A 13,883-nucleotide genomic window follows, 5' to 3' on the forward strand; every position below is an offset into this window, starting at 1 on the left:
TTTTGTCCTAATTTCAGCGGCCCTTGAACTCACCGTTGTGTGGACCGTGACTCAACGGTGTGTTTACATGTATAACTTTCTCGGACGCTGCCACAGAAAGATGTGTTTTTTGTCACTCCTTTTTCTCATTTTTTCCACCAAACATTTTATACTGTGCGTGAATGCACAAAGGTGAGCTTTGTTGATGTTATTGGCTTGTTAAGGAGTGCGAATCAGGAATATTTGGTCACTGCATGGCTGGAAGATAATCCATGTTAACATGCTATTTAGGCTTGCTGTATGTACATATTGCATCATTATGCCTCGTTTGTATCCATATTTGAGCTCATTTAATTTCTTTTACTTATATCCTCTGTGTATTTAGTTTATATTTATTTCATAAAATATTATCTGTATGTAATATTGGCTACATTTCTGATAGTTGTTTGTGCACCATGTTGTTCCAGACCACAGCATATTTTACCCAGCTTGCAAAGATTGTAATAAATCCATTAGTTGTTTCCTTTAAATTGGACCCGCACATCTATACCTTTGGCTATTCTTAGACCGTCATTTCCAAGAGTTATCTCACCCTCTGAGAAGTTTTACTAATGTTTTCCAATGTTGTAAAAAATGTGTAAAATGAATATTACATTTCAAAATTTCTGTCAACAAAGATTTGCTTCAGCCTTCAACACAGTCATTTTGATAGTGAGCTAATATACCTAATTAGCCACTTATATCATGTGTTGCCATCATTATAACAATGATATAAGTATTTTAATTTTTTTGAAGCTCCAGATCGATTACTGTTTTGTATTTGTGGTCCAAAATGGCTCTTTCAACATTTTAGGTTGCCGACCCCTCGTATATACAGTCCATCTCGACATCGCGCTAATGCAGCCTCATTACATCATGGAATCAGTGCTTTATTTCTAAAGCATATTCTATATATATATTCTTGGCCTAAATGAAGTTTTAAATTAAGTCGTATTTCTCTCTCATATGTATTTTAATGCAGTGTTTCTCTTAGATCCTTCATTCCGCACTCCATCCAGCTGTATAAACACTCCCCATACAGCAATATATAATAACTGTCTTATACCTGACCGCTTCTACGTTAGCTACCTCTCTTTTTTCATAATGTATATTTTCTGCCGGACCTACTTTTTATTTTATGCTGGCCTTTTTTTTTTTTTTTCCTGCAGCTGTTACATATTCTGTAATATAGTACATCAGGGGTCCCCAAACTACGGCCCGCAGGAAGTCCCAAGTTTTACAAAAATTATTATAATTCTAATTATTATTTTTTTGAAAGCTGTCCTTTTTAATCCATTTACCACCGCTTGTTATTAGTGCGTGAGGAATATATATATATATATATATATATATATATATATATATATATATATATATATATATATATAATATTGTAATATAATATATCAGTAGGGCAGCACGGTGAAAGAGGGGTTAGTGCGTCCGCCTCACAATACGAAGGTCCTGAGTAATCCTGGGTTCAAACCCAGGCTCGGGATTTTTCTGTGTGGAGTTTGCATGTTCTCCCCGTGAATGCGTGGGTACCCGGCCTTCCGCCCGATTGTAGCTGAGATAGGCACGAGCGCCCCCCGCGAGCCCAAAAGGGAATAAGCAGTAGAAAATGGATGGATGGATAGGCACCAGCGCCCCCCGCGAGCCCAAAAGGGAATAAGCGGTAGAAAATGGATGGATGGAATATATCAGTATACAGTATATATATTATGTAAATATTACATATATGTTAATATTTTATATTGCTACTATGGTACATTTTTAGTCGACTTTATGGCTTTTGTTTTCGCCCATTTTTGGTGCCCTTGTGCGCGCGATCCTTTCCATCCTTTGTAACTGAACTACTGTGTGGAACCATTTCCTTTGTGGATCATTAAGTCTAAATCTATTTTCTGGAGACTTGTCCAGGGTGTACATCGCCTTCCGCCCAAATGCAGCTGAGATAGGCTCCAGCACTCCCCGCGACCCCAAAAGGGACAAGCGGTAAAAAATGGATGAATGGGTTTGTGGCACCAAGCCATTAAAGGGTTAACACTGCGAACAACAATAGACGGCTAATGTTAACGCTACTGTATCTTCACTGCGACAAACAAGTTAAATAACTTTTTAATGCACTTCATCTTCAACCCGTGCCTTCTCAATCACACATTAGACAACTTTGACTTTGATTTGAAAAACCAGAGCCGAGATGTACCAGTACTAGACATCATCATGAGCCTTGTGAGTGATGTGTAATGACATCCCAGGACAGGCAACATGGAATGCCAACAACACGGCTGTTAAGTTCACCAAATGTTTGCAGAATAATTAGGTGAAAAAAGCGTGAAGGTGATAATATGGGTATTTTATGTTTAGAGGGCTCCAATTATGTTAAAAAAAATGTATATGGATTATTTTTCTCGTTTTTTTGACACTTTTAAATATTAGATTTATTGATGATGATACTACTTTGCGGAAATGTGTTCACCACGATCATGCCTGGAACCAATTAGCTGCGATACACAAGGGTTTACTGTCCTTCAACTAACGTGCACAATGAAAAAATCCTTATAGTTTTGGGTTCATTTTCACCAATTTCACAACAAAATATATTTTACAAGCTAAAACAATTTCTCCCTAACTTTTGAATCATCCATCCATCCATTTCCTACCGCTTATTCCCTTGTGGGGTCGCGGGAGGCGCTGGCGCCTATCTCAGCTACAATCGGGCGGAAGGCGGTGTACACTCTGGACAAGTTGCCACCTCATCGCAGGGCCACTTTTGAATCACGTCTTTTTTTTTTCTTTTTAGCTTAGTCCATGTACAATACATGTGAAGCGAATTTCACATTTTGGTCTTCAGGCTCAGGGAATCCTGCTGCAATGCGTACGTTTTAAAAGCATTAAGGGACAATAAAACACATAAAAACAGTATTGCATTATTTGAAATGTCCTTTTTTTTTTTACAAAAAAACAAACACTCACCAGTCACAACATTAGCTGTATACTAAAATAGGCATGAAAAGAATGAAATACATTCAAATCCAATTACAGATAAAAATGAAAAAAAGATAAACAAGTGAAATCCAGATAATTACCGTATTTTTTGGATTATAAGTCGCTACTAAGTAAAGATCGCACCGGCCGAAAATGCATGATAAAGATGGAAAAAAACATATATACGTCACACTGGAGTATAAGCCGCATTTTGGGGGGAAATTTATTTGATAAAATCTAACACCAAAAATAGACATTTGAAAGGCAATTTAAAATGAATAAAGAATAGTGAACGACAGGCTGAATAAGTGTACGTTGTATGACGCATAAACTGAGAAGGGGCCTGGTATGTTAACGTAAAATATTATAGTAAGAGTCATTCAAATAACTAAAACATATAGAACATGCTATACGTTTACCAAACAATCTGTCACTCCTAATTGCTAAATCCGATGAAATCATCTTCCTCGATGCCGCTTCTAAACAACTCTGCCAACTCCAAAGGTATGTGCCGCTTCCACTTGTCGTTTTCTGCTGCATATTTCACTACGTCCAGCTTGTAATCTGCAGTACATGATTTCCTTTTCGGTGCCATTTTTGTTCAGTCCTTCTCAGTTTTTATAAGTTCCCGCCAACGATGAAATGATCAATTTTAATAGCTACCGCAGTAGCATATAGCATATAGCAGTTAGCATTCCATGACACACAATGCCCCGCCGAATTCTTATTGGTTGACGTGTGTGTGACGATTGCTGACATTTTCTACGTCTCTTCCGCGAATGAGATAAATAATATTATTTGATATTGTGTAATCTGCAGTAAATTATTTCCTTTTCTGTGCCATTTTTGTTCAGCCTTTCTCAGTTTTTATAAGTTACCGCCAACGATGAAATTATCCATTTTAATAGGTACGGCAGTAGCATATAGCAGTTAGCATCCCATGACCCACAATGCACTTCTGCCATGACCCTCCCCCGCCAAATTCTTATTGGTTGATGTGTGTGTGACGATTGCTGACATTTTCTTCGTCTCTTCCGCGAATGAGATAAATAATATTATTTGATATTTTACGGTAATAATTTCACACATAAGTCGTTCCGGAGTATATGTCGCACCCCCGGCCAAACTCTGAAAAAAACTGCGACTTATAGTCCGAAAAATACGGTAATTAAAATACCAATTTATTATTTGTATATATTTTTTCATTTAATAATTGAATCATAGCTCCTAAATGGTAATCGTAATCGAATTGTGAGGTGCCCAAATGTTCCCTTCTCACACTGAAAAAGGTTTCACCCCATTACAAACATCAAGCAATGTTTTTGTTTATTTTTTTGAACAAATATATTATTCTTATATAGTTGTGGTATACCAAATGTCGTGTCCAGTGAGTGTTATACAACATATTCCTGGGGGAAAACGATAATAAATGAAGTCAAATGTTAAAATGAGAAAAAAAGTATTAATATGTTTGTTTTCTTTTTTTTTTTCAAGCTCACCGTCTCCTCCCCCGCCGGGCTGAGACTTACAGCGTGAGAGTAGGCGCCGTAGGCCCCAAACTGGATGGTCATGGGACTAAAGATGCCGAGCTGACCCGCCATCTGGTGCATCCTGCGCAGAGTCCTCTCCTTGTCTGTGTCTGCGAATTTGACCACCAGGCTGGACGAGGCGCCCTAAAGGTACAGGAGGCAACATATTACTTTATATCACAGTTTGTTTTGCATCTATACACGGCTGCTGCAATAATGGGAGATGATTGAACCACTGCAAGGTAAGCCTTTCATGCTCAGCAGCCAGATTTGGTTTTTTTAAACGTTTTTAAAAGGTTAACTATTGAAGACAGTAGTTTAATTGGATTTAAAAGTGAAATGGTAATAACGATGTCCTGATCATGGTTCAGCCGGTTCCGATACCGATCCTCCATGAGTGAGATCGGCCGATACCATCAAAAGCATAAACTGTATTTTTTTTAAAACGTACGAGTGGAATTCACAGTGTAACATGATATTTAGAATACAAACCCCAAAACCAGTGAAGTTAGCACGTTGTGTAAATCATAAATAAAAACAGAATACAATGATTTGCAAATCCTTTTCAACCTATATTTAATTGAATAGACTGCAAAGACAAGTTACCTAAAGTTCAAACAGGTAAACTTTACTTGTTTGCAAATATTCCCTCATTTGGAATTTGTTGGCTGCAACATGTTTCAAAAAAGCTGGCACAAGTGGCAAAAAAGAATGACAAAGTTGAGGAATGCTCATCGAACACCTTTTCGGAACATCCCACAGGTAAACAGGCTAATTGGGAACAGGTGCGTGCCATGATTGGGTATAAAAGCTACTCAGTCATTCACAAACAAGGTTGGGTGAGGGTCACCACTTTGTGAACTAATGCATGGGCAAATTGAGAGCTCATCTTAAACGATAACATGAATATAATAACATAATTATTTATTAATTTTAAATGTTATTTATTCACAATTCAAATACATGACGGGATGGCGTGGCTCGGTTGATAGAGCAGCCGTCCAATTGAGATTGTGATATGACATCCTAACGTTTGACATCCATCAGAGAAACCAGTGGATCCGCACATGAACCCGTCATGTGCGCAGTCCTTTAGCTGTCAGCGTTAAATGCAAGACAATGGTGATTGATGCGCGCTTTTTGCCAACTTTCAAACTTCAGGACGGAATTGCGATCTTAACCAGATCCCGTAGGAGTTCCAGTCGCCCCAGAGGTGAAGCTCGCGGGTAATTAAATCTGACCATTCGGCATATGAAGGGCAAAGTATTGACTAATGGGTTCTCCTTATGGCAGATATAGTTCCGTATTGATGTCTGCGTGCACAGAGTTTGCATCCAATTAAGTCATTTGAGAGACAGAGACTCCTCGTGTGACGTCCGGGGCGAGAGGCGAGAGGCGGAGAAGATTGTCTCTCTGTGTGCATGTGTGTGAGACGGAGCACAGAAACCTGGCTCCTGTTTAATTAAACGCGATGTATGCTGGGAACGGGAGGACACAGGAGGCCAAAGGGGGGCAGCCGGGATATTATTAGTAAGCTCATAAAAGCAAAGCTGAGATGAGAAGAGATCACAAGGCAGGATTCTGTCATTCTGAAAGGGTCAGTGTAAATTGAGGCTGTGATTTGGCTTTCCATTGTTTCTTTGGAGTTGAAGTGCAAGGAGGGAAAAAGGTGACCAGTGCTGTGGTACACCTGTTTGTCACGCCTGAACGAGCTGAAATTGAGAAAGCTACGCCCAGATGCTCTGCAGGTCAAGTATGAGAACAGGTTTTATCCCGGCGGAAAAGCAGAGGAGCAAGGAAAACTTGCTTTGACTCTAAGAGCACGGCTTTCTTTATTGCAGGGGTAGGGAACTTTTTTGCTGAGAGAGCCATGAAAGCCACATATTTAAAAATATATTTCCGTGAGAGCCATATCATATTTTTTAACACTGAATACAACTAAATGCGTGCATTTTTAAGTAAGACCAATATTTTTAGAGTATAATAAGTCTCTTATTCTTTTTAATAACATTGTTATTCTGAAGCTAACCAATAATAAATAAAATGTCATGTCTGTTGATCATGTTTTTGTTTGGCCATGTGCTGTTTGTCCTTTGGACTCTTTAAGTTCGTGTTTTTTTCCACTCCCTTCTCTGGTTTCCTTGGTTACTCATTTTGTCCACCTGTCTCTGGTGGACAAAACACCTGCTTCCCGAGCACTAATCAGAGGCAGTATTTAAGCTCGTCTTTGCCAGTCAGTCGCCCTGTGCTGACTTGTTTCATGCCTTGCCATAGTTTCGTGATTCATGCCTTGCCAAGTAAGTTTTGTTTGATTTATGTTCTTAGTCTGTTTATGCGTTAGCTTTGTTCTTTAGCCCAAGTTGTGCCTCGGCTGTGAGCGATTTTTGTTTGTATAATTTTTTTAGTTAAAATTAAATCATGTTTTTACCTAAATGCCATGTCCCGAGTAGTCCGTCTGCCTTCCTGAGAGAACGACCCTGCAGCAAGCTGACTTCTTACCATTAATGCAACTTCTTGAACAGGTGCGGTAGAAAACGGATGGATGGATATAAATGCATGAGAATTTTTTATATATTTGCACGTTACTTTTAGCACTGTGATTACCAGCGAAATTATTCATGATTATAGCGTTAAGCAATGTCAGCTAAGATTTATCTGAGAGCCGGATGCAGTTATCAAAAGAGCCACATCTGGCTCCAGAGCCATAGGTTCCCTACCCCTGCTTTAATGTATGGAGTCTTAAAAAACTTTAACTTGTTCTGTAATTATTTTTAAAATTTCTTAAGAGGAGCCAGATGAGGTGGTTCGGGCATCTGGTCAGGATGCCACCAGAACGCCTCCCTAAGGAGGTGTTTAGGGCACGTCCAACCGGTAAGAGGCCAAGGGGAAGACCCATGACACAATGGGAACACTATCTCTCCCGGTTGGCTTGGGAACGCCTCGGGATCCCCCGGGAAGAGCTGGACGAAGTAGCTGGGGAGAGGGAAGTCTGGGCTTCCATGCATAGGCTGCTGTCGCTGCGACCCGACCTCGGATAAGCGGAAGAAGATGGATGGATGGATCTTAAGAGACGCTGTTCAATACTCACTTGTGTTGCCAGCTATTTAGGCAATAATGGCTGTGTGATGAGTCACTTTTAGTAAATAGCACCTCTTTACTGCGTAACCACTTATGACTAAAGTCATTGAATCAGTCAATCAAAATGTAATGCATCATTATAAATCACAAATACCTCAAAGGGCTTCACAAACTCACAGCGACATCACAACTGATCTAAACCCGCAAGGAAAAAATCCAAAGACCACAGCTGGGAATAAAGAAGAAACCTTGTGAAGGGACCACATATGTAGGGTCTCCCCTTCCAGGGTGATCGGCTGCAATGGATGTCGAGTGGTTACACTTATTGAATTGTTAAATTATTAGATAATGTGGAAGTTCAGTCCATACGGGATCTTTTTTTGAGCAAAGCTAGGTCAGCTACGCAGACACATCCAAAGCTGTGCATAGAAGAGTGATATACTCCGGGTCATAACTCTGGTCAGCTAGCACCTCAACCATTAATTGATTGATTGATTGAAACTTTTATTAGTAGATTGCACAGTACAGTACATATTCCGTACAATTGACCACTAAATGGTAACACCCGAATGAGTTTTTCAACTTGTTAAAGTCGGGGTCCACGTTAATCATGGTGAATTGCAGAAATTATCTGTATGGGACATTGCATAATGAAAAAAAAAAAGCTTAATGTCAATTAGGAGTGTTTTAGAAAAGTCCACTATTCAATTTGTAGTAGTCTGATTGGACTATCAACCATGGACTTAAATTATCGGAAAATTGAGTACCGAATGGGGGGCCGCCGTCACGACACACAGCATGATGTGTGTATAGCTTTGACCAGTTGGTCAAAGCTATACACAAATGGTAATGTTATTTAGATTACCTCATTTAGATAAGCATGTTTGATTGACTCTTTGGCGTTCCTCCAGAGCCAAACCTGACCACAGCCGGGGGGCGAGCCAAACCCCAAAAACCTACCCAATCACTGCCATTTTACTTTGTTCATCTGAGTGTGTTAGCCTTCTTGAAAAAGTTGCAAATTAAATCTCTTTGTTTGTGAGGATCTCTATTAGCGCTGTGCTAGGATACAAAAATTGTTTGCCCATAGGCTATTGGTAAAGTCTGACAAATTACATTCGACTGACAAATATACAACGAAACAAGGCAGTGTAATTTAAGGACATCTCGGAAAAACCTATGGGCAATTCATAAAAAAAATAATCGAAACCAACATTAATATTGTTATAATTGCGACATTGGTTCTTAATTCAGTGATCGCAGTACTGATTGTGCAATGACAAACCAGGAAGTCAGATGTCACAAAGCATAAATGCTGCTCAAAACCCAACAGATTATCATATTTTTCGGATTATAAATCGCAACTGTTTTTTATAGTTTGGACCATATACTCCGGAGCGACTTATGTGTGAAATTCTTTACCCATATATGATATTATATAATGTTAAATAATATTATTTATCTCATTCGCGGAAAAGACGAAGAAAATGTCAGCAATCGTCACACACATGTCAACCGATAAGAATTTGGCGGGGGAGGGTCATGGCAGAAGTGCATTGTGGGTAATGGAATGCTAACTGCTATATGCTACTGCCGTAGCTATTAAAATGGATAATTTCAACGTTGGCGGTAACTTATAAAATCTGACAAAAGGAAAAAGGAAATCATGTACTGCAGATTACAAGCTGGACGTAGTGAAATATGCAGCAGAAAACGACAAGAGGAAGCGGCGCATACCTTTTGAGTTGGCAGAGTTGTTTAGAAGCGACATCGAGGAAGAAGATTTCTTCGGATTTTTCGGTTAGGAGTGACAGATTGTTTGGTAAACATATAGCATGTTCTATATGTTATAGTTATTTGAATGACTCTTACCATAATATGTTACGTTAACATACCAGGCACGTTCTCACGTTCTTGGTTATTTATTTGTCGTTCACTATTCTTTATTTATTTTCAATTGCCTTTTAAATGACTATTCTTGGTGTTGGATTTTATCGAATAAATTTCCCCCAAAAATGCGACTTATACTCCAGTGCGACATCAATATATTTTTTTCCTTCTTTATTATGCATTTTCGGCTGGTGCGACGTATACTCCGGAGCGATTTATCATCCGAAAAATACGGTAAGTAAAGGTAATACTGTACTGTTCCATCCAGTCCACTGCACAGAAGGTGAGAACATGGAGAAAAACAGAAACACCGAGCCAACAATACAACATGAGCGGCTTTTACCCAATACCAATTATCAGTTATTTCGACACAGTTTGACTACAATAAAGCTGAAGTGGACCAAAAAGTAGCTGTACAGAAATCAAGGTATGCTTCAATTAATCATGAGTTAGATTTTTGCCATTAATGCCCAGCCTTATCTCGAGGTCTTATCGGACTCAACCGATACTGCACCTCCGGCTTGAAGAGACATGTATGATTCTGGCATTTAAATTAGTTAAATCAATACCCAGGCATAGCACATTTTTTTTTCGCCTGTTCTAATTAAACTCCTCGCTACTTTTTGACCTTTTTTCTTTCTCAACTTTGGTGGCCATTCAAAGGCGCCAGGCAGTCGGATTTAATGAGCAAACATTTGTCCCTGTGCATTGTCGCCACGAAAGCCCCAGCCTGCGGTCGGCGGCGCCTGGCATTTAGCTCATCTCTCCGTCCTGCATTCTTATATTCATTCGATACCTCGCGATGAATGAGTTATGACAATTGGAATGGTCCAAGCCCTAAGGCTGCTTGTACCGTCTCTCTCCAGCCTAAATTTCACCCTTGCTTGTGACTGGATGCCGGGCTCAAGTGCGATCAATCTCTTGGATAGACAGTTTCTATTAACAAAAAAAAAAGGGGACGAGCGATATGTGTCCCGGAAATGAAGGAACAGGTGGCGGCCGACGACAACGCGAAAAAAAACAAAAAAAAACAAATGCGCCTCTGCTCTGGCTGGATGCAGAAAATCCCAAGCTGACAAACAAACAGAATAATAACCTCCAGCAGCACGAGTCCTCATACCTGGAGAGAAAATGAATTTGCAGAATTTGATAAGGGCCAACGGGGAGCCGTCACTTTTGACAGGTACAACGAAGGAATTTGCCACGGGTTCAAAAACTAATCTAATTTCTTAAACAACACACTTGACTTGTGAAAATCCCCCATATTGGATTGTATATAGGCCGGGGAAACGTGGCAACGGAACAATACACAGCGGTAATTGGGGGATTAGAACTCAACTACGCCGGTGGAATGGCATTACGTTTTATCGCTGCAGTCCTGCGACCCAATTGTGTGTAAAATACGTGTAAACAAGACATGCGTTTTTCCAGCATCTTGAACAACTCAATGCAATATTATAGCAGGGACATCTCAAGAGGGCGGGAAAAACACTGTAATTATCAATAATAACAAAGTTGGTCTCCCTGTGGAGAAAAATACTTTTAAAGGATAAGTGAAAGTTTGAAAGTAGCGTAGTTGTTGACACATTTATACTCTCAGAGCCTTAATGGAGAATGTGTAATGATTTAATTGAATGTATGATTGCGAGTTGTTTGGTAAAAGGATGAACCTCCCCCCAGTGGGCTTTTGTGCTGCACGGCTGGTGAAACCACTCGGGGAGGTTGTCGCTCATTAGCAGTGCCTGTCGCTGTCTCGGTTTGGCCTTTCTGCAGCCCCCCAAAGACTGATGCAGCTGCCAGCCGAAGCCCAGTAATGCCCAGAACTACAGAAGAACAGGAGATCTGTCAAGCATTTTTCGACAACATGACAGGCTGGATCATTTGCTTGTGATTTCCGTGACAATATGCGTACATATGAAGATTTATGAATGTAAAATAGAAAGTATGAGCTTTGTTATTGTAGAAATTCAACAAGGGCTGTCAAAGTTAGCGCGATAATACGTTAACTATAAATTTCAATATCAGGACAATTTTTTTTTTAATGTCCGTGTCCTTTTTGACCCTGCCGTGGCGGTAGGAACTTGGCCTGCAGTTCACTTGCTCCTGAGGAGCCAACATTTTTAAAAAGGTTTTTGTGTTTACTTAAGTTACTTGCAGAATGTCACAACTTGGCTTGGATTAAAGTTGTTTATTCGATGCAGAGAATGATTTGCACGGGCGAGACGTGACTGTGAGTACATCGTTGTTTATTTAAACACTATAATAAAAAATAAACAAACTAAGGGCGCTCACAAGGAGGTACAGACACTTGGCTATGAACAAACAAAAGACTAGCATAAATGCTGCAAACTACAAACATGAAACAAAAACACTTGCTCGATTGGCATGAATAATAATGAACTATAAACAAAACTAGCACAATGGCATAAATACAAAAACTTACACGGCATGGAACTATGGACGAGGGCATGAAGGAGGTGCAGCATGGGTAGCGTGTGTGAAGATCCCAGAATGAAGACAAGAAAAAGAGTGACTTAAGTAGCTATGATAATAAGTGAAAACAGGTGTGAGGCTGAGGACAGGGACGTGACATGACAGGTGAAAAGTAATGAGTTGGCATGGAGACGAAAACAAACCAGGAAGTGCCAAGACAGAACTTAAATGTCCAAAAAACTAAACATAACCTGATCCAAAACCAAAACATAAACTTACAGGCGTGACACAGAAAACATTGTAAAACCCATAATCTATAACAGTGGTTCTCAAATGGGGGTACGCATACCCCTGGGGGTACTTGAAGGTACGCCAAGGGGTACGTGAGATTTTTTTTTTTAATATTCTAAAAATTGCAACAATTCAAAAATCCTTTATAAATATATTCATTAAATAATACTTCAACATAATATGAATGTAAGTTCATAAACTAGGCTTCACGGTGGCAGAGGGGTTAGTGCGTCTGCCTCACAATACGAAGGTCCTGAGTAGGCAGGGTCCAATTCCGGGCTTGGGATCTTTTTGTGTGGAGTTTGCATGTTCTCCCCGTGAATGCGTGGGTTCCCTCCGGGTACTCCGGCTTCCTTCCACTTCCAAGGACATGCACCTGGGGATAGGTTGATTGGCAACACTAAATTGGCCCTAGTGTGTAAATGTGCACGTGATTGTTGTCTGTCTATCTGTGTTGGCCCTGTGATGAGGTGGCGACTTGTCCAGGGTGTATACCGCCTTCTGCCCGATTGTAGCTGAGATAGGCACCAGCGCCCCTCGTGACCCAAAAGGGAATAAGCGGTAGAAAATGGATGGATGGAAGTTCATAAACTGTGAAAAGAAATGCAACAATGCAATATTCTGTGTTGACAGCTAGATTTTTTTGTGGACATGTTCCATAAATATTGATGTTAAAGATTTTTTTTTGTTTTTTGTGAAATGTTTAGAATTAAGTTCATGAATCCAGATGGATCTCTATTACAATCCCCAAAGAGGGAACTTTAAGTTGATGATTACTTCTATGTGTAGAAATCTTTATTTATAATTGAATCACTTGTTTATTTTTCAACAAGTTTGTAGTTATTTTTATATCTTTTTTTCCAAATATTTGAAGAAAAAACCCTACAAATGAGCAATATTTTGCATTGTTATACAATGTATAAATCAGAAACTGATTACATAGGGCTGTATTTTACTTCTTTCTTTTTTTTCAACTAAAAATGTTTTGCTCAGATTAGGGGGTACTTGAATAAAAAAAATGTTCACAGGGGGTACATCACTGAAAAAAAAGTTGAGAACCACTGATCCATAATATAGAGATGGGATGCATGACTCTTTGAAGGGAGCCGTTCCTTTAAAATAGCTGTCAGGCCAAATTTCTTCCCCCGTACAAAAACCTTTCCCCCCCATTTACTTCCGGGCTCATGATTAATACAGACGTTTTGTTAACGCTATATTATAAAAATATAACACTATATTATAAAAATATAACGCTATATTATAAAAATATAACGCTATATTATAAAAATATAACGCTATATTATAAAAATACAGACGTTTTTGTTAACGCTATATTATAAAAAAAAATAAAAAACAATTTACAAACACAAGCTATGGGATGACGCATTTACTTCCTGGGTCACGTTTCCTCTTATGTCATCCCATAGCTTGTGTTTGTAAATTGTTTTTTAATTTTTTTTATAATATAGCGTTAACAAAACGTCTGTATTTTTATAATATAGCGTTATATTTTTCTAATACAGCGTTAACAAAACGTCTGTATTAATCATGACCCCGGAAGTAAATGGGGGGGGAGTTTTTTGTAGGGAGAAGAAATTTGGCGTGACAGAGCCGTTCAAAGGACTAACTTGTTTTCATCACGGGGACAGTGTGGCG

The 13,883-nt window shown here is 39.3% G+C and overlaps 1 protein-coding gene across 7 annotated transcripts in view; it reads right to left on the bottom strand.

Annotated features, from left to right (window-relative positions):
- The window catches only part of celf6 (CUGBP Elav-like family member 6), a 481,286-nt gene that overhangs the window by 80,289 nt on the left and 387,114 nt on the right, over positions 1-13,883 (bottom strand). For 6 of the 7 annotated variants that reach the window (XM_061877287.1, XM_061877284.1, XM_061877283.1 and 3 more), the window contains one exon: positions 4,506-4,679. In XM_061877287.1, coding sequence (XP_061733271.1) covers positions 4,506-4,679 — 174 coding nt within the window. The remainder of the gene's footprint in view (positions 1-4,505; positions 4,680-13,883) is intronic. The other variant, XM_061877285.1, reaches the window with a different exon arrangement.

This window comes from Nerophis ophidion, linkage group LG02 (genome assembly GCF_033978795.1).
Source record: "Nerophis ophidion isolate RoL-2023_Sa linkage group LG02, RoL_Noph_v1.0, whole genome shotgun sequence".
NCBI classification, from domain to species: domain Eukaryota; kingdom Metazoa; phylum Chordata; class Actinopteri; order Syngnathiformes; family Syngnathidae; genus Nerophis; species Nerophis ophidion.